General features: G+C 35.2%; 2 protein-coding genes across 3 annotated transcripts in view; one reads left to right on the top strand and one right to left on the bottom strand.

Moving 5' to 3' along the window:
* The window catches only part of LOC144977372 (protein maelstrom homolog), a 28165-nt gene extending 20394 nt beyond the window's left edge, over window positions 1-7771 (bottom strand). Inside the window, exons 1-4 of one of the 2 annotated variants that reach the window (XM_078922522.1) lie at window positions 7521-7771; window positions 5044-5163; window positions 1657-1738; window positions 239-430 (exon numbers count right to left, since the gene is read on the bottom strand). In XM_078922522.1, coding sequence (XP_078778648.1) covers window positions 239-430; window positions 1657-1738; window positions 5044-5163; window positions 7521-7643 — 517 coding nt within the window. In that variant the 5' untranslated portion in view covers window positions 7644-7771. The remainder of the gene's footprint in view (window positions 1-238; window positions 431-1656; window positions 1739-5043; window positions 5164-7520) is intronic. The other variant, XM_078922523.1, reaches the window with a different exon arrangement.
* Window positions 7772-8769: 998 nt separating this feature from the next.
* Window positions 8770-22746, top strand: LOC144977371 (GPI alpha-1,4-mannosyltransferase I, catalytic subunit-like). The gene is made up of 6 exons (XM_078922521.1): window positions 8770-8944; window positions 9419-9643; window positions 10608-11176; window positions 12633-12897; window positions 16373-16474; window positions 18822-22746. Exons 2-6 carry the CDS (start codon window positions 9494-9496, stop codon window positions 18978-18980), a joined length of 1245 nt encoding a protein of 414 aa, XP_078778647.1. The 5' UTR covers window positions 8770-8944; window positions 9419-9493; the 3' UTR covers window positions 18981-22746.
* The last annotated feature ends 280 nt before the right edge of the window (window positions 22747-23026 follow it).

Here is a 23026-nt window from a genome sequence, read left to right as displayed (position 1 = left end):
ATTAATCATCTCTCTCTCAGATGCTGTGCATTTAGCCAAAAAGCTCACAACATCTGCCAACTGGATATAACATACCAACACACAAAACTATGTGTGAACGTTTATAGTCTAATTGATAAAATTTTGTGAGAATTACTCATTAAAAAATGGCTGGTTAAAAACAATAACAGAGAGTGAGTGAAGTCAATTTCATTCCTTCTATAAATTCTACTAAACGACATTTTCCAAAAAAACTCACCGTGTTGAATAGCAGTGTGTCTATTTCCCTGGGGAACCTCGCCAGGGTTGAGGAATCGATGCATGAAATTGATAATTCCTGAATTGAGGGACATGGAGACCATACCAATTTCCAAAGGAAAGTGTTGATCTTCCATAAAGTCATCGTACATCACTTGAAAGTCCAGGATGTGGAAAACAAGGTCTTTGATATCTGGTTGAGTGGTGGATTAGACAAGTAATAAGAATTTTTTTTTAAATCCTAAACATAACTACTTTTTATTTTTTCTGTGCTTCATGGCTTTCTGGGATTTTGGGGGGGGGGGGGGGGGGGGGGGGGGGGGGGTTTAAAGGAAGGGGGACCTCAAAATTATGTATTATAACAACAACTACAGTACTACTACTATAACTACCACTAATTCTCTGTCCTCCTTTCAAGCCTCTTTGAAGACAAGAGTATTTCCTTTCAGTTTTCTGTGAGTGATTTTATTGAAAGATATGATCGCATGTGCCTCTATATGTATAGTGCTTCTGAGCAATTTTGATGGAAAGGGGTGCTATAGAAATTACGCATTATTATTATTATTATTACTCCACCTCCTACTGTTATGACTGCTACTACTACAACTACTACAAATAATAATAATAATAATAATAATAATAATAATAATAATAATAATAATAATAATAGTAATGACGGCTATTTCTCAATCCTATATAATCACATTGTAAGAAAACTAGGAATAATTTTTAATTGAACGAAAAATTGAAAATCAACCTTTTACACAACACTGTGAATGACATAATCTGCCTATCTTTAAAGGAAGCACAGGAGAAAATGAAGACATGAGCAAGGTTTGAACCATTGCAGCTAAAGTCACACTGCAGAGCCTTACTAATTCAGCCTCTATTCTATATTTGATACATAGAAAACTGTTAATTCAGATTTGAATCAATTTGGGCTTAAAATTTTGAAAAAGATAAAAATTGTACAAAACGCTATACCTTGGTGCAATTATATGTGATGATTGAGCTTTATATAGCGCAATATCCACTAAATGTGCTCAAAGTGCTTTACCTTGGGAATTTTATTATGATGAAATAATGCAACTTTCAATAGCAAGAGAAATTTAGGAGCAGGCACCGGTGTAAGACAAAGAACTGAACAAGTGTTTATGAAAGGTGCCAGACAAAGCAAGATAGAAAAATATAAGAAAAAAAAACAATCCCAAAAATCAGTCGAACCTCAGACCTTCTGATTACTGGTCAGATGTGCTACCATTACACATGTAATGGTATCACGCCTGACAGGTAATAAAAAGTGCTGTTGTTCGATTCCCAGTCGAGGTCGACTGATTTTCTGGCACCTTTCATACACACTTGTTCCGTTCTTTATCTGAGAGATAGTAACAATTCTAGAGATATGATGAGTTATCTCACCTTGACCTTCCCAACTGTTGAGCAAAATTTTCCTCTCCAGAGTCCTCCGTTTGTTTTCCTCTTTGACTGGATCCTTCCTGTCCTGTTGAGTATGAAACAAACCAAATGTTGAGGTCCAAAACAAAAAGAAGAAAAAAATGGGTTGATAATCTTTTAATACCAAACTGGGTACAAACGAGTACGAGTCAAACTGGCCTTTTAAAGTGTGTGTGTGTGTGTGTGTGTGTATGTGTAGGCCACAGTCAAAGAATGTTTTTTTTTTTGGGGGGGGGGGGATTTTTTTGTGTTTTTTGTTTCAGGGTGTTACAGCGCTTGCAACACATTTAGGTCATATTTGCATCCGTAAAAAGGAAGAAAATTTGGAGAGTAAAAACATTCTAGATGTACAATTAAAAGGACTTGAGGAAAAAGTAAGACATAGGGGAAATGGTTCAAATAGGGAATAGATGCAGATTCCAAGAGCACACTATCGGTGTTCTTAGCTTGAGATCAGCTAAAAGTCTCACCCAGACACCTGCACATGACCCCACTAAGAGGAATACACTCAAATATTTACAAATCGTATGTTTAAAATAAAAAATAACAGTAAATAAGAGAGAGAAGATTTACAAGGAAAAAAACTAGCATCTCCCAAAACTATAACTATATATTTGACTGTTTCCCTCTCAGCCAAGGACTCCGACCAGGGTCAGGATAAAACTAAGTAATCTCATTCCAGGAGAAAGACAGAAAGCAATTGGAAAACAGAAACAGGGGTATAGAAGAAACAGCAAGTACCTCCCCGCCCACTATGGGAGGTCAGGAACCCCACCCAGAAGGAATGGTTGGGATGGTTTGGAAGAATGATGTCAAATGAAAATGTTGAAGTTGAAGGCATCAAAAGTAAAGTGGTAGTGGTGGTAGTCATCATATTGATGATGATAATGATGATGAAAATAATGATAATAACAGTATCAATTTCTTTTATGATCATTTGTAAGGAAAAAAAAATTATATATATACATATATATTAACAAAAACAATATAATTATATTATAAAAAATAAATTCATATTGATGATGATGAAGTACTGGTAGTTGATGTTGTGGTAGAGTTGATGATGTGATAGTAATGGTGGTAGTAGCTGTAGTAGTGTACAAGCCTGTAAATGTTTGGTGAAAAAATTGTCGGAACTTTTTGAACACGCGAAAATAGACACAACAGGACAAAATTATGGATTAATTACACAACAAATATGACACGTCAATTGACTAGTCAAATCATGTCACTTTCCCAACTTATATATAATGGGGTCCTTATTCTATGGTACCAAAAAAAAAATCCCAATTATTTGAGTGCCCTGATCTGAGTTTGTTGTAAAATGAAAAGGAAGAGAACAATTCCTACCCTTTTGAAGGATGTGCATCTCGTGCATGACACGGGAAGCTGCGTATCTTCGCTCTTGTTTGTTTGTGTTCAATGTTTACGCTGATTCTTTTGTTTATTTGGATTAATTCTTATAAAAAGAAGAAGAAAAAGAAGAAGAAGAAGAAGAAGAGGAAGAAGAAAAGAAGAAGAAGAAGAAGAAGAAGAAGAAGAAGAAGAAGAAGAAGAAGAAGAAGAAGAAGAAGAAGAAGAAGAAGAGGAGGAGGTGGTGCTTTCGTGGGAGAGCTTTCAAAGAAGAATATATATTTCGAAGAAAAATAATTATTTCGCATTATTTCTTTTCCGTCTCACATCCGGACTAAACCAATAAAATATAGAGAAAAAAAATATGAGAACCGGAGAAATGCATGTGTGTTGGTAGCAAAATAGAGAGAAACCTTCCGGTCGGGTTCGACACACTTCTGTGCGTGTGTTATTTACTGACTAGGCGTGTGTTCGACGACTCACGCAAACTTCGCGACAAAGATAATCTATGCTTAGCGGCTCTCTCTCGCTAACTGTGGCACAGTAACCAGGCAGTGAATACATCCACGTCTAGTGGAGTGTGTAGGTGGCATGATAATATTATAGCTAACTGATAGACGTTTTGTTTTGTCTTTGATGCGACAAATAAAAAGTTTTTATTTGTTGTTTTTTTTTTAAGTCGGCATTTGAAACAGAATAAAATCTGATTTTTTCCTGGAACGAAATAAAAGTCTTGTATTTTCTTTTTTATTGGTTCTGTTCTTTGAAGTTACGAATTTTATTTTTACTATTAATTTTTTCTTTTAAATATTAGCACTTATAGAGCAAAATCGTACTGTCAGAAATCCGACAATAGACGGAAGATTTACAGGCCTGAGTGTAGTAGTGGTGGTTGTGATAGCAAACAAGAAACACACACACTAAATAAATATCAGCACCTACCATCTGTGACACAATACAAACAAATTTATTGAACAAATAAAGACAACATTCATATCTCAATCTAAATATTATTAACATATTTAACAAGTTCTAAATTTTTATTATCAAAGTTTTTGTAATATAATATTATGATTATTATAATTATCAGTATTATTACCATTATCATCACTATTTGTATTTTATCATAATAATAATAATAATCACAATCATAATTATTATTATTATCATCATTCATTACGATTATTTATTATCATCATTAATATTATTATTATTATTATTATTATTACCACCATCATTACTTTTTGAAATGGAATTTTAATCTGAAGGTATAAATGTCATTGACTCCTGCATCATAAGTGTTTATGTAATATAACGGGTGATTATTTTTATCTATTGTAAAAAGTTATAAAGATATCTTTTCCAAATTTTACTATCCTATTAGAATTATTCTTTGTTAATAGAATTGTAAAATATCAAAATAATTGTATGAGCAGATTTTGAATGTATAAAATCTTGTAGCATCACCTAAAAATGTCAATATCAATCCAGTTACGTATATGTCAACACCATAATGAAGCATTCTGCACTGTTTGAAACGTCAAGGAAATTCGGAAATGCATTTCAAGTTGGAAAAAGAGACTACTTTGCGTCATTAAAGAGGAAAGGTGGTGCCATTGATCACTTAAAGTGCTAACTTTGTAATAGTTGGACCAAAATAGGTATGTGAGCTACAAAGACGATTTCTTACAGGTCTCAGCAGTGCACAGTTGAGTCTTTGGAAAATGTTCTTCACTCTCATGCTCTCACCGTACTCAGGCATAAAATGAGTATCTGGCCGTTAACAGCGTTGTCTCTGCCGGGAAAAAAATTGTAATATTGCCTAAAAGGTGTCTTCATGTCTCGTCCTACATGTTAAGTGTTGCTGTTGGCTAGGGACTTTTTGTAAAGTGCTTTTCACACATAATAAGTGGATGTCATGCCATATAAAAGCTCAAGTGTTGCTTTTTTCTCTTTTTATATACATATTAAACTCATGTAGACAACATAACATCTTACAGCAATGACTTGTCGTTGACTGTCCAGTTTTGCCCATGCTTGATCACCGGAATTTTGTAGCTTTGATCGTTCCTGCTTTGCCATATTGTCATAGTGAGCCTTTTCTGCGGCCGGCAATGCCTGAGGGAAATGAACACAAAAAATAAAAAAGAAAGAACAGTTAATATATCTATTGGTAGGAAGAAGTATGAGTAAAATAAAAAGATACACTTTTGGGAGGAGAAAAAGTCATTTGACATCGGTAGAACATAAAGCGACATCCATCGTTGTGGTCAACAAAACAAAGTTTGATACCTTTGTGAGTGGAGAGTAGCAGATTTTCATTGGCCAGAGATATTTAAGCGATGTAACCGGACTCGATAAAGAAACTGGGTTCTAAAGCCAAGCATTTTTAGTGCACTGTGTCAAATTCAAAATGAATCCAGATTTTAAGAGACATTTTGAATGCACTTTAATTTGTTTACTAAAAGCAAACAAAGAACAAATCACTCTTATCCGCTGCAATTAGGAATTACCCAATGTCTCTTATTTATTAAACACACAGATTAATATAATTGTTACGTAATTCAAAGGCTTCTTTATCTATTACTAATTATTAACATTATTATTATTTCTTGTATCTTTAACTTTAATTAATAAGTGAGAGCGTAAATAAGAGTGAGTGTATGAGAGTGAATGTCCTATACGCTACAGCACATTACTAAATACTATCTAGTCTGTGGATACATTGTTACAGTTATGTTGTTTAATTCATCTACCCTGCTAAAGAACTTAATCTTTTACCTAGAGTGAGTTTGATTTTGATCCATGATAAACAATGTAATTTCCTGTTTTGGATTAATAAAGGTTACCTTATCATATTTTTAACCTCAGAATATTTTATTAAAATATCTACTGAAACGTGTACATTTCTGAAATACAATTTGGATTAAAAACGGATGAAAAACCAAATTGGTTTGTCTCTATCTCTTAAGTTAAAGGCTAAAGTCCGAGTCTGGGGGTCTTTCTACAAGATCATAGTCAGTAACAAATGGCAACATCAAAAGTCCAGTGGAAAAAAAAAAAATTAAAAAAAAATAATATATATATATATATATATATATATATATATATATATATATATATATATATATATATATATATATAAATGGGAGGACTTCTGGAGTTTCCCTGGACTTTTATTATATAATTACTTAAACTTAATCTATTCGCCATCATGAATTTTCAATTAGTTGCAGTGTCCAATAAATATTACGATTAAAAATTTAAGATAATTTTAATTTTTATAAGTGGTGTGATTTTCCTAGTTTCAAAAACAACTCGTTGAGACGGTTGATGTTAACAACTTATTACTTAGTTTCTCATCACTTTCACAATTGCAAGTTTGAGTGGGGTTGAGGGGGTATATATAATATATTGATAATATAATATTGTAGTTAGGGTTGAGGTGGGTTCAGGGGGTCTTCCTCCTCTCCGTTTTTATTTTTTTAATTTTAGAAAAAAAAATCCCCTATTTTATTATCGTAGTGTTTTTATGCACCTCCGTTGACGGTGTATCTTAACGGATCGTTTTTATACACCTCCGTCACGCATGCGCATTCCACCCAATTTCATTAGCGATATTGTGTTTCTGTATTTGGACATGGCGATAGTTATATTGTGACATATGTAGGATGTTTTTGTTAATAAATTTATATAAAAATAATAATAATTCTAAAAATCGAAATATAAAACCAGAAAATAGAAGTTGCATTGAAGGTAAAATAATGTTTTAGAAAGACATTAAATGTGATGAACAGTCAGGTGGCTCCGAAGCGCAGTGGACAAGCTGTCAGACTCCAACCTTGAAAGTACCAGGTTCGATTCCCATTGTTGACTTTCTTTTTTTTTTGATTTACTTTGTTTTTGTTTGCTGTTTTTTCTTTCTTTTTTTTTTTTTTTCAAAAACTTTTTATCATGTTTTTAAAAAACTTCGATTTTAATTTTCTAAAATTATTTATTTATTTGAGATCAGTATTTGTGTGCCATGTTTCTTTTTACTTTAGATTTTTTAAAATTATTGTTATTATTCTTTAACTTTATTATCATTGTACCCTACATCGGTGATCACTAAGCAGCGTGCTAAACTACAATCTAAAACAATTTAAACCTCATGGACGTATGCAGCAACATTTTCATTACTTTACCATCACCGCCAACGGAGGTGCATAAAAACGGTGCGTTTTTGTACACCTCCAATGGTGGTGTATAAAAACGCCACCTTTTATTATTTAGGCGTGCTGTGAAATTACCGAAGTCCTTCCATAAAAAGAACTCCTCCCTCCCGACACCCCATCCTTTATATTGATATAAATAATTTAAAAAAAAAATAATAATAGATAAATTAAATGGCAAAGCGAAGGAATTTGCGGGGAAAAAAGCCGAATCTGGTATGAGGTGCACTTCATTCATCACTCATTTTCATCTTCACAAATTACCTTCCACGCATCTTTGCACAATCCTGGCATTTCTCTCATGGTAGGCGCCCTATTCGTATTTCTTTTTATCTCCTTTTGTTTCTGAGACATAAACATATAGAAGCCATTCGGTTTGGGTGGCATTCTTTCTGGCTTTGATATGAGACTGTGAGAAATAAAAATCTAGGCTAAGATAGAGGTAATAAAAGAAGGTGTTTTTGTAGCAGTCAACGGTTCGTGCCAAGTGAATGATGAATGGGAGAACCGGAAGTAGAGTGACACCAGGATTACCAGGAAGATATTTCTGAAGATGCCAAAATAAACCAGAGAAAAATGTCGAATGCTAAACTTTTCAAAGTACAACTTTTCTTTTGTAAACTAAGAGTTTGAAGTAAAAAGGTCTCGTAAGAAAAAAAGGGAATACAAACAATGAGCATTTCGAATACAAACCCCTCGTTAGCAAAACAAATATTAATAATAACTCACAGTTTAAGTTTATTTGCGCGGCTTCTGACTTGCATTTCGGATGGTTACTCTGCAATATTATGACGATTTTTTGTCAAATCTGCAAAAACGCTGCCACAATCCTAAACCGTTATAAATTCACATGCCGACAGTAACCAGACCCAGTTACTACAACGAGAGTACGTAATTTCGTTCTACCTGGGGCATGGTTCATCATGCGTTTGAGAGGAGTTACTCCGCATTCCTTCTCTCTATCTGAGCAGCGCAAAGCTGATTTCTTGGAAAAGACCTATAATCACATTCTCTCGTCCTACTCATGTGTGAAATGACAACAGGATTATATATATCAAAGAAATATTATAATACTGCTATATGGGCGTCATGACCTACATGTTGAGTGGTGCTGTTGGCTGGGGACCTTTTGTAGAGCGCTTTGAGCTCATTAAATGGTAACAGCCTTTGGTGAATAAAATTTCACCCGAAAAGTCCAGTCTTTGTATTGTTATGATTCCCTGCCTAAGACACTCCCCTTTCCGCTCTCAGTGTCCAAGAATGTTTGTTTTTCTATTCCACAGCCAAGTATGTCTTGAGTGAATTAAATTTTCACTTTGTATTGCCAGTTTCCTAATGAAAATTAATGTAAGTGTAATTTTGCTAGACGTCTACATCCATTTTACTTTAAGTTGGGTTATTGGATTTTCCAACTTCAGACCTTTTTTTTTTTTAATGCCATAGTTTCTGGATTTGGCATGGAACCGTCAAACCGGCAATCTACTGTGTCCGTTCCCTACCTAGTTTCACTTTCGATTTCTAGGTATTTCTAAACCGATTTCCATCGATGATATTGTTGTTGTCAATTCTATATTTCCAGCTCCAGAGAATGTTGTTTTTTAAATAATTTGTTAGCCAGAAATGATAGACAGACAATTAGTAATTATCATGTCTATTTGTTTTGGCCTACCAGAAATGGTCTCTTGTTGGTGAGCGTAATTTCTTAGAAATTCATCAGAAATGAAACTGTCACTGACGACACCCCTTGCCTTGTTTTTTTTTTTTTTTTAATTATGATAGTGATAGTGCCGTAATGCCACTTAGTAGACCTGAAACTACCTACACTTTACGAGATATATCTTTGCAAAAGCCTATCTCTATTTTAAAAACTTCCATGTTTCAACGGTCTTTGCAACTTTCTCAAACCTTCTGATTCTTCACAGTTTTTGATAATTTTTAAAATTAATTACCTACACCTCGTACGGTCTTTCTTTAGCCTTTGCTCGTTGACTCGGCTTCTTTCGCCCATGCAGAGAGAGAGAGAGAGAGAGAGAGAGAGAGAGAGAGAGGGGTGCTGACAGTAATAAAGGATGAATTTTAAAATGTTAAGTATTAATAATAGTAATGTGCCATTGTCATTATTTATTAACTTTATTTATCTACATTTTTCGTTTTCATTTCAGAGCTCAATTTTGGAAAGTTTCCAATTCATTAATTCATTGTCCCCAAAAATCAACTTGATTGTCCAACTGAAACCAATGGATACCATAACGAACATCCTAGCTGCCTCCTTCCTGGCCAGGGTTGTATTGTTGATATATGGAATGTGGCAAGATGCCAACATGGCTGTTAAGTTTACTGATGTCGATTATTACGTCTTCTCAGATGCTGCTGACTTTGTGTCTCAGGTAGAGGATATCAGTGCATGTTATCATAAGTCAATGAATTTGGAATGAAAGTTGCTTGGTAGGGCTATGAAATTAAAATTTTATTTTGTTAGAACTCTATGTTTTTGTGGGGGGGTTTATTTGTTTTGTTGTTTGTTTGTTTTTTTGTTGTTTTTCTTTTGTTTTTTGGGGGGTTTTTTTGTTTTTTTTTAGGGGGGGGGGTGATCCTCTATGTTTGATTTTATTTGTTTTTGTTTTTTTTAATTTAATGTTTGAAATACAAGTGCAAAATATTTTTTTCTTTTTGCGATATGCTCAATAACGAAGTTGAGGGTTCTTACTTCCCATTGCCTTTGTATAATAAGTAATACTTTGATGTTGTTAAATTTAAAAAAAAAAAAAGAATTGCCCCAGTCAAATGTACTGGTAGTGAGATCCTTGACTATTTTTCTGCATTCTGTCTGCTTTTTAAGTAATGATTTTATGTTTTTATTGGGTTTATTGTTTTTTTTTGTTGTTGCTGAAAAGGGGTTTTGAGACCAAAACGTTTCGTGTTTAGTATTTTGTGTGTGTTTTTTTTTTTTTTTAAAGCTGTTATATCCATTTTGTTGCTTTTTACAGTCCACAGATTCTAACAGCTTTGTATTACTTGTATTTTTGCTTAAGATAATTCCCAAAGGATCTACCTCATTATTTTCTGTATTAATAATAACGTTCAAATCTCGCTTAAAGTTTTATCTTTTTACATCATAATGTTGTAATACTATTATCATATTTTGTTGTTGTTAAATTGAATTCGTATCACGTTTCCATCAAACTTGTCTTACTGTAATATGTTTTGTTTTATATCACTGTAAAGCGCCTAGAGCCTTTGACAACGGGGTAAAGCACTATATAAATGCCATTTATTATTATTATTATTATTATTATTATTATTATTATTATTATTATTAATACTTTTATCATTATTATTGTATTTTCTCAGGGGAAATCTCCATACCTCAGATCCACCTACAGATACACACCACTTTTGGCATGGGTGCTGTCCCTGAACACTTGGCTGTCACCTCTGTTTGGAAAAATTGTATTTGTCGTATTCGATGTTTTGGTTGGACACACAATTTATCACCTTTTGTTGCAACTGGGTCACAGCAAACAGGTTGCCATCAACTGTTCCTTACTTTGGCTGTGCAACCCTCTTGCCGCCACAGTGTCCAGTCGAGGAAATGCAGAGTCCATTATGGCATTTTTGGTCATCGCCAGTCTCAAATTTCTCATTACCGGAAAGACAGTGATGTCCGCCATCTTTTATGCAATGTCCATTCATGTTAAGATTTACCCCATCACTTACGCATTGCCCATCTATTTATATCTCAACAAAACGGACAGTCCGTCGACTTGTGTTCAGAGTAGGAGGCAGATCAAAGGAAATAGAAGCAAAATTGAGACTATAAAATCATTTATCTTTCATCTGCTTCCCAATAGAGAGAGGATCATTTTTGGTGTTGTATCGGCTCTAGTGCTTGGAAGTCTGACAGTCGTCTTTTATATCATGTAAAGATGATTTGAATTCACAATTTTAAAATTATGTTTGTATTTAAAATAAAATAAATGAATTCCCTTTATTCATCCCTAAGGGGAAATTTGTCTATAGGGTCTATTCCAAGGGAAGACTGGATTAACTTAAAACTCAGGCATCAGCCATAGTGCAGCGCTGCAAAGTGACCTAAGGTGAAGTGACTTGCTCAAGGCTGCCCAGAGCAGTGTAGAGTTGAACTCAGTACATTTGGTACAAAGCCAAGACCATGCCTCTGTACCACGCAACCCCTTTCCAATAGCTTTAGATTACACATTTTACTGTCCTGGGTGTTGTACTTAGAATGGAATATTCATTCTCCCAGAACACATTAGAGGTCATATATAAACTTGAGCTTTTATATAGCGCAATATCAACTAAACATGCTCAAAGCACTTTACAAAGGATCCCTGACCAACAGCAACATGTAACATGTAAAACGAGACATGACGCCCTCTCACGCAATTTTACCATTTTTTCAGACAGAGACAACGCTGTTAACAGCCAGGTACTCATTTCACACCTCAGTATGGTGAGAGAATGTGAGTAAAAAGGACACAACATGCGCCAGCGAGGTTCGAACCCAGGACCTTCCGATCCGAAAGCAAGTGTCATACCACAAGATCACATAGCCGCACAGACTAGTCGTATATACCAAAGTTATTTTTGGAAATGTCTTACCAAATGTCTTATACTCCAATAAATTAGAACCATAGATATATTTATAGCTTTTTGATTATTGAACATTTTGAAATTACCAGATATTTTTCATGTTTAATGCAATAATGTTGATTTCAAATTAAGATAGGATTACGTTTTCATGATAATCTATGTATAGGTAACGAGCAGATGGGGTACTGCATTTGACTCTGTGGTCTATGGACAAAAAAGTACTTTATACATAATCTAACAGACCCGGCTACCCAATTACTTCTGGGTTGATTGATGAATCAGATAGCAGAAGATTAATTTCACCCAGAAAAAAACTGGGCGGTCTGTTACTGTTTTTGAGTTCTCTACCAATTGAGTTTTTGAGGATCCTTTTCATTAAAAATTTTGAAAAAAATATAAGCTTTATACAAAGCTCAGGTTTAAAAAAGAAAAAAATTGATAAGCTGTTTGTATTTGCAACATTGTGTTCTAGTGGTATGACACTCGCTTTCGGATCAGAAGGTCCTGGGTTCGAGCCTCACTCAGGACATAGTTGAGTCCTTGGAGAAGGCTCTTTACTCACATTGTCTCACTGTACTCGGGTGTCTCTGTTCGGAAAAATTGTATTATCGCATTATTGTATTATCAGGCATTATGTCCCGCCCTAAATGTTAAATGTTGCTGTTAGCCTTTGTAAAGCACTTTGAGCATGTTTAGTGGATATTGCGCTATATAAAAGCTCAACTTTTTACAAGAATTTTATTTTATTCATTTCATTCTCAGGTATGGTTGGATCTTCATTTACGAGACATACTTATATCACATAGTACGGGGTGACATCCGTCACAACTTCTCCCCATTCTTCTACCTCCTATATTTAACAACGGACGTCCACCAGGGGGTGCCACTATACCTTCGACTCCTCGTCTTCCTGCCACAGATGTTTCTACTGCTCGTCGTAGCTGTAAAATTCCACAGAGATCAGCCCTTTTGTTGGTTTCTGTGTACCTTCGTCTTTGTCATGGCCAATAAAGTTTGCACGTCTCAGGTATGCAGAGTGAAAACTAGCTCAACTCTCTTTGCAATGGTGAATGGCGTCAATTGTAGTTGTAGAGTATCCCTTTCTTTGCCAGACAGAGATGCTGTAACAGTCTGGGTCCTGGGATCAACTCCCCATCACTGCAAAAGTTTTTATTCTCTATCGTCTTCCATTTCATCTCTGCTCACTTCTTGTTATTTTCAACACAAGTGCGTACTCCACTCACTTTTCTGAATTATTATTCACCCAACATCAGAGCTTACTCAATGTCTCAATCGTCTCTGAATTACATCTTAGTGTTGAAAATAAAGCTTATAGCATAACTTCTGGCTCGCCAACAAACTTTTGTGGTGTTTGTGAGTTGACCCCATGACCTCAAGAAGTTGCGAGAGGGACTCAGATAGTTACTACATTTGATACCACTTTTTTATGGATTGCTGAATGGATCACTTGTAGCGCATCCCTATTGTGGTCAGGCAGCGGTGATATAGCAGCCATGTTTTGGGTTTATCTCTCCATACTGCAACAAGGTTTTATTCTCTATTGTCTTCTGCCACTTCTCTACTTACTTCATTTCTTGTTCTGTGCGGTGATGTGGTCTAGTGGTATGAAACTTGCCTTCGGATTGGAAGGTCCTGGGTTCAAATCTCACTCTGACCAGCCCATAGTTGAATCCTTGGAAAAGGCTCTTTATTCACATTCTCTCACTGTACTCCACGGCGAATAAAACTAACTTAATTTTTGACTCTTTAGTTTTTGCTTTGATCTTGCTGTATCCCCCGTGCCACCCACTGTGCATTGTGCCACCCACTGTGCATCGTGCCACCCACTGTGCATCGTCCCCTGTCGCCCATTCCACTCCCCTGATCACAGGCAAATCACTGATAACAGGGAACTTCACCTGTCACAAGTGATTAATTACCTGCACCTTCGTCAGTTGAAACAAGGGGAGGTAAGCGAGGTCCGAAAACAAGGGTGATATTGTCAAAAAATTCATAAGAAATGCACTCCTTACATCATTTAATACTGGAAACCTATGTGTCACACACAATTTCTTCTTATTTTTTTTTAATATTTTAAATTTCTGTCGTAATTATATATATTTTTGTGAAGTGCCAATTGGATTATAAAGCAGATAAGAATATTTCAAATTAGTGAGTGAAATTGTTCTGTCCACCGTATATCATTGATTAAAATATTTTTAAAACATGTTTTGTCACCATGAGGGTCATATTTTCTTACACCCTAAAATAATACAATAAATTTGCAATTAGTATGTCCAAGAAGTACGCTTAATTCACACGAAATAAAAAAGTTATGATTATTTAAAATCTGGGCAATCCGTTGTGTGAAATAACATTATTATTTTTGGTTGAGTGATTTTATTTTTTTATATTAATTTTATTTGTGGTACTGAAATAATTTTTTTTTGTACTTCAGACAAGGATGGAACATTCTCTTGAAACTCATATAACAAAACTAAATAATCTATGTAGACTTTGTGGCAAAAGATGTTTGAAAAGAGGAGGTGGGAGAAGCAACTTAAAAAGATAAAGAAAAAATTGCATGACATGAAAGAATGTAAATAAAGTATCATCGGACCAGTTAGAAAAGCAATACAACATGTTTTAGATCAGAATAAAATTGTCATTCAAGCATTTCAAGGTGGCCACTTCATTGCCAATCACTGCCACAAATACATAAAGAAAGTAATCTACAGACACCTTACAAAGACAGCTATACATGCAGTTAGTACAAACACCCAAAGAGACACCCTAATCACGAAAATAATTCAACTTGAGATCAAATATAATACTTTAAATGACAGCTACAGCGATGTACATAAATTAGTATCCCATTCAAATACATGTCATCAGAAGAAATTAAAAGAGCAGAGGAAGCCGTCGCAAGGTATTTGCAGAATTACAGAGAAGCATTCCCTCACTCAATTACCCCCAAATTACATATATTGGAAATGCACTGCATTTACTGGTTGAAGCGATATAAGATAGGTTTAGGATTCCATGGCGAGCAAGGTGGTCAACTGCTCCATTCTAGCATAGGGAAGATTGAAAAAAGAGCAGGAGGACTTCGAAGTGAAAAAGCAAAATTGTCTTTCACAATGGAAACATCATTGCTTCAAGTTGAACCAACGTCAGTACTTCATAAAGGCCCCTAATAATAATCCTAAATATTAGAATGATATCTCTCCTTTCTGGTTGGTGTTGAAAATAGATGAGAAACTATTGTTAAACTTGTTTATTTTGTTTTCATAATGGTGTTGCATGCATTGTGATTAGACATGAAACTTTGTTAATTGTGATGTGTGAAAATAGAAGAGAGAGAGTGATAGAAATATTTCTTAGTAAATTTATTACTGACAATGTGATCGGGAACGTGACAGACCATAGAATTTATATTATTAATTAATGAAATATGTCATCAAATGAATCTTATTCATAAGGAATGATTGGATATCAGTTTTATAAGACACACACTAACACGTACCTTCCAGTCATCACTGTGACTGGCTAATTTGTGGACAGGATACTGATGGATTTGATAAGGAGTTACCACAATATCAAGACCTCTCACAGGACTGCCAGGTCTGAACAGGCCATAAAACTTACATACACTTTTTCCTCATTCTCTTCTGCTTCTGATTATCCCAAAATTATTTGCCTGTACGGTGACTTATGCTATTTATTCACATTTTTCTTACCAATTATAGTTATGATCTTGCATTGAATTATAGTACAACTCATGGAGAGTGGCGTTGTAAAACCATTCGGTTCATAGCCATACAAATGGTATGACAATATTCTTTACATTATGAAGAACAAGAATATATGAATAAGAAAAAGTTACGTCAACGGATTATTGAGCAACGATTATTTGAAAATATCAATAAAATGCAGAATCAGAGAGAAAAAATACAGGTAGCGAAAATGCCGATGCCAGTAGCATGATGAGTCATCGACCTGTCACAACTTGATTAATTACCCTCCCACTGGTGGAGCGCTGGCTCAAACTAAAAGTTCGAGTTTTAGTCGCCGTGACTCGGTTGTAAAATGAGTACCTGGCTGTTAACAGTGTTGTCTCTGAAAAAGTTGTCATTTTGCCTAAAAGGCGTGACATGATGTCTTGTCCTACATGTTAAGTGTTGCTGTTGACTAGGGACCCCTTGTATAGCACTTTGAGTACGTTTAGTGAATATTGCGCTAAATAAAATGTTTCAGGCTTAAAACCCTTCTTCAGCCAACAACAACAAAATGAAAACATAAATACATTCTAATCGTCGACCTCTTTTTTTTATTAATGTATTTATGTTTTTATTGGGTTTTTGTTGTTGTTGTTGTTGTTGTTGTTGTTGGCTAAAGAAAGGTTTTGAGCCCGAAATGTTCCGTGTTTGGTATTTAAAAATTTTTTTTTTAAGTTGTTATATTCATTTTTGTTTATTACTCTTTTGTATTCCATTTGCCAGTATTTCCTTTGGTATCTCAGCCTATTGCCCATCATAACACCTCAACTGGAAATGAGTTTGACGTCAGGATTGGCTACACTAGCTCTTTGGTTTGTTGGACAGGTAAAGATGTTTGACATTATCAAAGTGACGAATTAGGGAGCAGGCACTTGTGTAAAATAAAGCTCTGAAAAAAGTGTGTTTGGAACAATGCCTGGCATAGCAAGAAAGAAAAATACAAGAAAAAAAAAAATCAGCCTACACTTTTTCTTTCTTTCTTTCTTTGCAGAGATTGCAAAATGTTCAGAACTGACCCCGCTTTTTTTTTTTGCAAAAATATTTCAAAATTTTGCAAAGAAAATAAGTAAATTTTGCAAAAAATTTGCAGGTTTTTAAATATGTTGTATCACACCTAACAATTAACTACATGCAACTTATGTAATAAAATATCCCTGTAGAATTATGCAATTTCAAACTCAAAATTATGGGACAAAAAATGGCAAATAATTTTTCCAGAAATTATACAGATTTGGAAATAGGCACAAAGTTGGGAAAACAAAATTACAATAAAAAATTGCTGTCAATGAAATTATTATAAAAAAGAAAAATCAAAGCTTTCGGGGTTGCCTGGCTCAAACTTCTCCTTCATCATTGCGGGGGAACGCAAATTTTGCACAAAAATAAAAAATCAAAGAATTTGTCAAAAATTTGCAAAACATGCAGATTTTGCCGTTGCAATTCAAATCAGAAAATTGTACCTAATTTTGTGGCCGCAAGCTGTGCAAAAAACTGCGGGGCCAGGTTCAGAACAGGGCGGCTCGATTGGTGATGTTATCAAACAGGACGATCCTATCTCACCTGTTCTGGAAATTCTTCATTGGCTGCCAGTGAAGCAGTGTATTGAGTTCAAGATTTTATGTTTTTGTTATAGCTCATTTCATGGCCTGTCACCACCCTATCTAAATGATCTTGTATCTCATTAAAAACCTTGCAGATCGCTAAGATCTAATAGTAATAGTATGCTTCTTCTGACAGAGGTACCCTCTAAGTATTTTTTTCACAACAAATCCTTCAGAGTGACTGCACCCAGGTCGTGGAATTCCCTTTCTTATAATACTAAAAACAGTTAAATTTTTGATACCTTTAAAAAGAACTTGAAAACCGAATTATTAGAAGAGCGTTTTTCGACAATTGTTATGATTTATGTTCTAATTTAGGGTAGTAATGTGTATTTAAAGAGTATGTGGACGCGGAAAAGTTTCTGTGTGTGGGCGTATGTGTGTAAGCGAGTAGTGTGAATGCTAGTTTATATAGTCTGAGTGATTGTATAGCACCTAGATCACTTGTCAGTGGATTAATGGGTGCTATATAAGTATATTATATTATTTGCCAGGCATTGTTTCATACACACTTTTTAAGATATTTATGATGTTTGAGATGGATTCGATGTTGTGGGAAATTTTTTTTTATTTTTTAAATTAAAAAATTAAGCTTTTATGGAGCGCAATATTCACTAAACATGTTCTTTACAGGTGGTTGTTTAAGTATGTGTTTGTGTGTATATATGTGTGTGTTTGCATGACTATGTATGTGTTCGTGCAAGTGGGTGGTCATATAGAGTATGTAATTACCCAATCATGTTTATTCCTTCTATTGACTCATATGTGTAGATATTGTTTTCTTTTGATGTCCTATGACATCCAAAAGGAACTTGAAGCTAAGGGGGGGAAATGCCATATAAATTTACTACCACTACTGCTACTATTATTACTATATTAATTCAGGGAAATGAGTGGAGCAGGCATTTATGTTGATAATAACAAAAAATGAAGTGAGTAGAAAAGTGACAGAAGACCATAGATATTAAAATCTTTGTGGTAATGGGGGCTCGAATCCACGACCCTACTATTACAGCAACATTAAAACATCTCTGACTCTGAATTTTTAGTGATGTATCAATATTTTCATTGCTTTTTGTTATTTGCTGAAGAAGGGTTTTGAGCCCAGAACATTCTGTGTTTGGTATTTTGTTCCTTTTCAAAGCTGTTATATTAATTTTTATTCATTACTTTTTTTTTCCAAACACTTTAATTCAAATCGTTCTCCTCTTGGTTAATTTTTTCAAATTTTTGTTTTCAATTGTAAACACTTGTAATATTGGAACAGTGTGGCTCAGCGGTATAGTCTTTGCTTCATACCTGAAAGATACCGAGTTTGATCACTCGCTGCTGCACTTTGTGGCCTTGAGCAAGTCACCTAGCCTTAGCTCACTTTGCGGCGCTGCACTGGGTTATTCCAGTCTTCCCTTGGAATAGATCCTAAAGAAAAATTTCCCCCTAGGGATGAATAAAGGTAATTTACTTTTTTATTTATTTTTATTGAATAATGTTGGCTTTCATGAAAATTGAAATGGAAATTTACGTGTCTTTCTTTAATTAAATTTTTTTTTTATTAAAAATTTTTTTTTCAGGGTCTGTGGCTTTGTCCTGCTTATTTCTTGGAATTTAAAGGCTACAATACCTTTCTGCCTATTTGGGCTGCAGGGCTTGTGTTTTACATCATCAATGCATGTGTTGTGTGTATTGTGGTCAAGAATTACGTTTCTAAGGACAGGAAGCATCAAAGATGATGAAGTCTAATAACTTCATCTTTTGGTTTCAAAATTGTGCCATTGCCATAGTCATAGCGATTGAAAAATAACAAAACTTATACACGACTGGCTGGATTCTGGTCCTGATAGCTGAGTTGGTAGAGCACTCGCTTCATTAGCAAAGGGACTGAAATTGTTCCCAGGTGCAGTCGAGATTTTTTTCTTCTGAACCCCCCTCCCCTCTGTCCACTCCACTCAGCATTGATTGGGTAGCTGAGTCGGTTAGGTGGAAAGTATTTTGCAATGAACTAGCATCATATCCAAAGGGTAGCAAGCAATTGCTATTGTCTGTTTCACGCTATAGAAACTAGGATAAACTCCGGCTCTATGAGCTCTGAAGCATTGTGGAAATTAACGTAGTTAGAGACAAAACTTTTGAGCCATCAACAATCAAAATCAGTCAGGTAGTAAAGTCTTTAGGTGTGTGCAAATGAATCTGGCAACAGGGCAGCCAGATGGGGATTCCCGTCAAATGACCTAACAGACTTTATAAATAATCATTGGAGTCAGTGGGTGATAAAAAGTGTGGCTTAGTGGTATGCCACTCGCTTTCAGGTTGGAAGGTCATGGGTTTGAGCCTCGCTCTCCGCATAGTTGAGTCCTTAGAGAAGGCTCTTTACTCACATTCTCTCACCGTACTTAGGTGTAAAATGAGTACCTGGTCGTTTACAGCATTGTCTCTGTCCCGAAAAAAATGTAACATCGCCTAACAGGCGTCATGTCCTGTCCTAAATTTTAAAATGTTGCTGTTGACCATGGACCCCTTGTAAAGCGCTTTGAGTACATTTATTGGATATTGCACTATATAAAAGCTCAATTTTTTTTTTATTACCTTAAATTAAAAAGAGGTTTACAAGTTTCCCATATACTTACTTGCCTATCCTCTTGGTGCTTGATCAGCACATAAGGTTGACACGGTGGAACGCCATCTCTCTTGTTTGGAGACCATTTTGGTCATCTGTCCCCAAGGCCATCCACTAGCTTTCATTTCTCTTTCGATGCTCCTCCTCCAGCGGGCGGCCCCTTCTTTTTGTTCCCTGGGTAGGGGGGGGGGTCCACCTGACGGCTATCCTGGGAATGGCACTCAGATCCATTCTGGGGACATATCCCGTCCATTTTCACCTTCTCCTCTTTACAGCTTCAGATACTGGTTTAATTTCAGTGCGTTTAGCCAGTTCTTTGTTTGAAATAACTTTTGGTCAGAATATCTTTAGGATCCTTCTTAGGCATTTGTTTTGGAATACGTTTTGTTTGTTGGAGATGGTGCCTGTCAGTTTCCATGATCCAGACCGGTAAAGGAGAACAGATAGAACATTTGTTTTGAAGAGACGTAGCTTTGTTTTAGTGGTGATTTTCCTTGATTTCCAGATACAGTAAAATTACTTTAAACCGAAAGAAGCTAAACCGAAAAATACCTTAAACCGCAAAGAATTTAATAAATTATACTAGTTTCTTCATTATCTTTGTACTAATTCTTGTGATGAACCGAAATAATTCTAAGAAGGACTTTCTTTAAACCGAAACAACTTGAGAGCACCTTCCCTTTTTCTCTCTCTATTTTTCTTCAAAAATTCGGGAAGGTGGCCCCAAATAATAATGCCCGGCGATATTTAAAACAAAGAGCGTAAGTATAAATAAGATGAGGGTGGGGGGTAGCCAAACACTTCAATCACTGCACTTGGGTTTGGCCAGCACCAAGATTGCAGACTGGAAAAGGAAGTCAACGGTGACTGGCAGGCGAAAAATGAGGAAAGAGGGGGAGTTGGGGTGTAGAATCATGCAAGCAAGATGTTCTCGCTCGTGTGTTGATGCTTTGGAACTGGTTGGATTTTCAACACGACAATAAGGAGGGGGGGGGGGTGGTAGACAACTTACCATTGACATGCCATTTCATTTCCACTTTGATTGAATGTGTGTGTGTGAGAGTGGGGGGGGGGGGGGGGTTCTATGTAATGAGGCTTTCAACCTAATGGCTTTTCAACAAAAGAGAGGTGTGTAGTAGACCGCTTAGCCTTGACACGCCATTTCATTTCCATTTCACTTCACCCCTGAGTAGCTGCGCATCATTCATTATCAATTATCGTACAAGAACTTTCGATCTTATTTTAGCTTTACATTTTACTAAAAGATGTCTAAAAGAAAGCACTGTGCTTACACGTTGGAGTTTAAAATCAAAATACTATGTGAAGTCGATGAAAAAAAAGTTGATCAAGACAGAGATATGTAAAAAATACGGCATCCCGAACTCAACTCTTTCAACAATTTTGAATTGAAAACGAAAACACACCAAAAAAAATTTAATAAAATAATAAAATTAAAAAATAATAATTTTTAAAATGGTTACGAAGACAGCATTTATTCAACAACTACATTTAAGGGGAAACCCATGATACGATTAAATGAGCAAATATCTTAAATAGTTACTACCCTTGAAAAACATCGCAAAACAGGAACTTGCTTTAAACCAAAAGGTCTTTAAACCGAAATGTTTTAGAAGGTCCCCAAAATTTCGGTTAAAAGTAATTCTACTGTATTTCTGAGCATTCCAAAGGCTCTTCTTGCTTTTGTTTTGGATGATAAAATTACCCTAAATTAAAAAGAGGTTTGCAAGTTGCCCACATATATCAATCTGTAACAAATAGTTTTATCAATTTTAGATTTGCCAATGATTCCGTACTCATTGGCAAAAATTTAACATGGGCTGCACGGAGCTATTTGACCCCTGACCCTATTTTAATTTTAGAACGGATTTGAATTTTTATTCTTTTATGTACTTTTAGCTATATTATCTATAAAACTACCAAAAACACACCAGTGTTACTCCTGACCAAATGATGTCGTGATGTGTCTATGACTAAACGTGAGATCACATCATCTATTTTTAAGATATTTTGTTGTTGTGATTAAAAGTTTTTTTTAAAGGCTTGGAAAGAGATTTTGCAGTACAATAAAAAAAATTTAATGTTCTTTTTTATAGCGCAATATCCACTTAACATGCTCATATAATTTTATGAGGGGTTCCAAGTCAACAGCAACTCCTAAGATATAGGACAAGACAGACAATGCTGTTACCGGCCAGATACTTATTTAACACTAAGTACAATGAAAACATGTGAGTAAAGAACCTTTTCTTAGGATTCAACTTTGGACTGCTTGATCTGAATTCAAACCAGAGACCTACCAATCTGAAGGCGAGTGTCAAATGACTAGATCACAGAGTTGGGTTAGTTTAAACTTAAGACTTTATATTGCGCAATATCACTAAACGTGCTCAAAGCGCATTACAAGGGGCCCCTGGCCAACAGCAACACTTAACATGTAAGACGTGACATGACGCCTGTTAGGTGATATTACAATTTTATCGGACAGCGACAACGTTGTAAACGGCCAGGTACTAATTTTACACCTGAGTACTGTGAGAGAATGTGAGTAAAGGGCTTTTCCAAGGACTCGACGGTGCACCAAGCAAGGCTCAAACCCAGGACCTTCCGATCCGTAAGCGAGTGTCATACCACAAGACCACAAAGCCGCACAAAGTAAAATAGTTCCGTGCAGCCCATGTTAAATTTTAGAAAATTTAGTAGTACTACTACAACACAAATTGATTTGGACATTTATTCTTAAAGTTTGGCTTTGTCTTTATTTGATGTAATAAATTTATACAAATATGTATGCAATTTTTACTATTGAATTTTAAAAATGATTGCTTTGTTCTTCTTTCATAATAAAATTGATTCCAAGATGCCAATGTGTTTGAGTTTCATTTTTATTCTCTGTTTGGTTTCGTTCTACTCCCTTCACTTTGTTGATGGAGGCGATCAAACAAAATATATAACATGGTAATGGTAGGATTTTCTCCAATCAAGTCATTGATCGTAATAATATGATTCGTTGCTGTAATAAATGTAAACATGCTGCTTTGTTTATCAAAGCTGTAAACATACCCATGGGTCAAGCTGAAGAAAATGACCTATTGTAATGTTGGGTATTTTGATAACTGTGAACACTTTTTATTTTATGTAGGT

The sequence above is a fragment of the Berghia stephanieae genome, chromosome 7 (assembly GCF_034508935.2).
Source record: "Berghia stephanieae isolate SIO BIC M18660-M18661 chromosome 7, UCSD_Bste_1.3, whole genome shotgun sequence".
Classification (NCBI taxonomy): Eukaryota; Metazoa; Mollusca; class Gastropoda; order Nudibranchia; family Aeolidiidae; genus Berghia; species Berghia stephanieae.
Note: the sequence above shows the minus strand (reverse complement) of the source record. Positions and strands in the feature narration are given on the sequence as shown.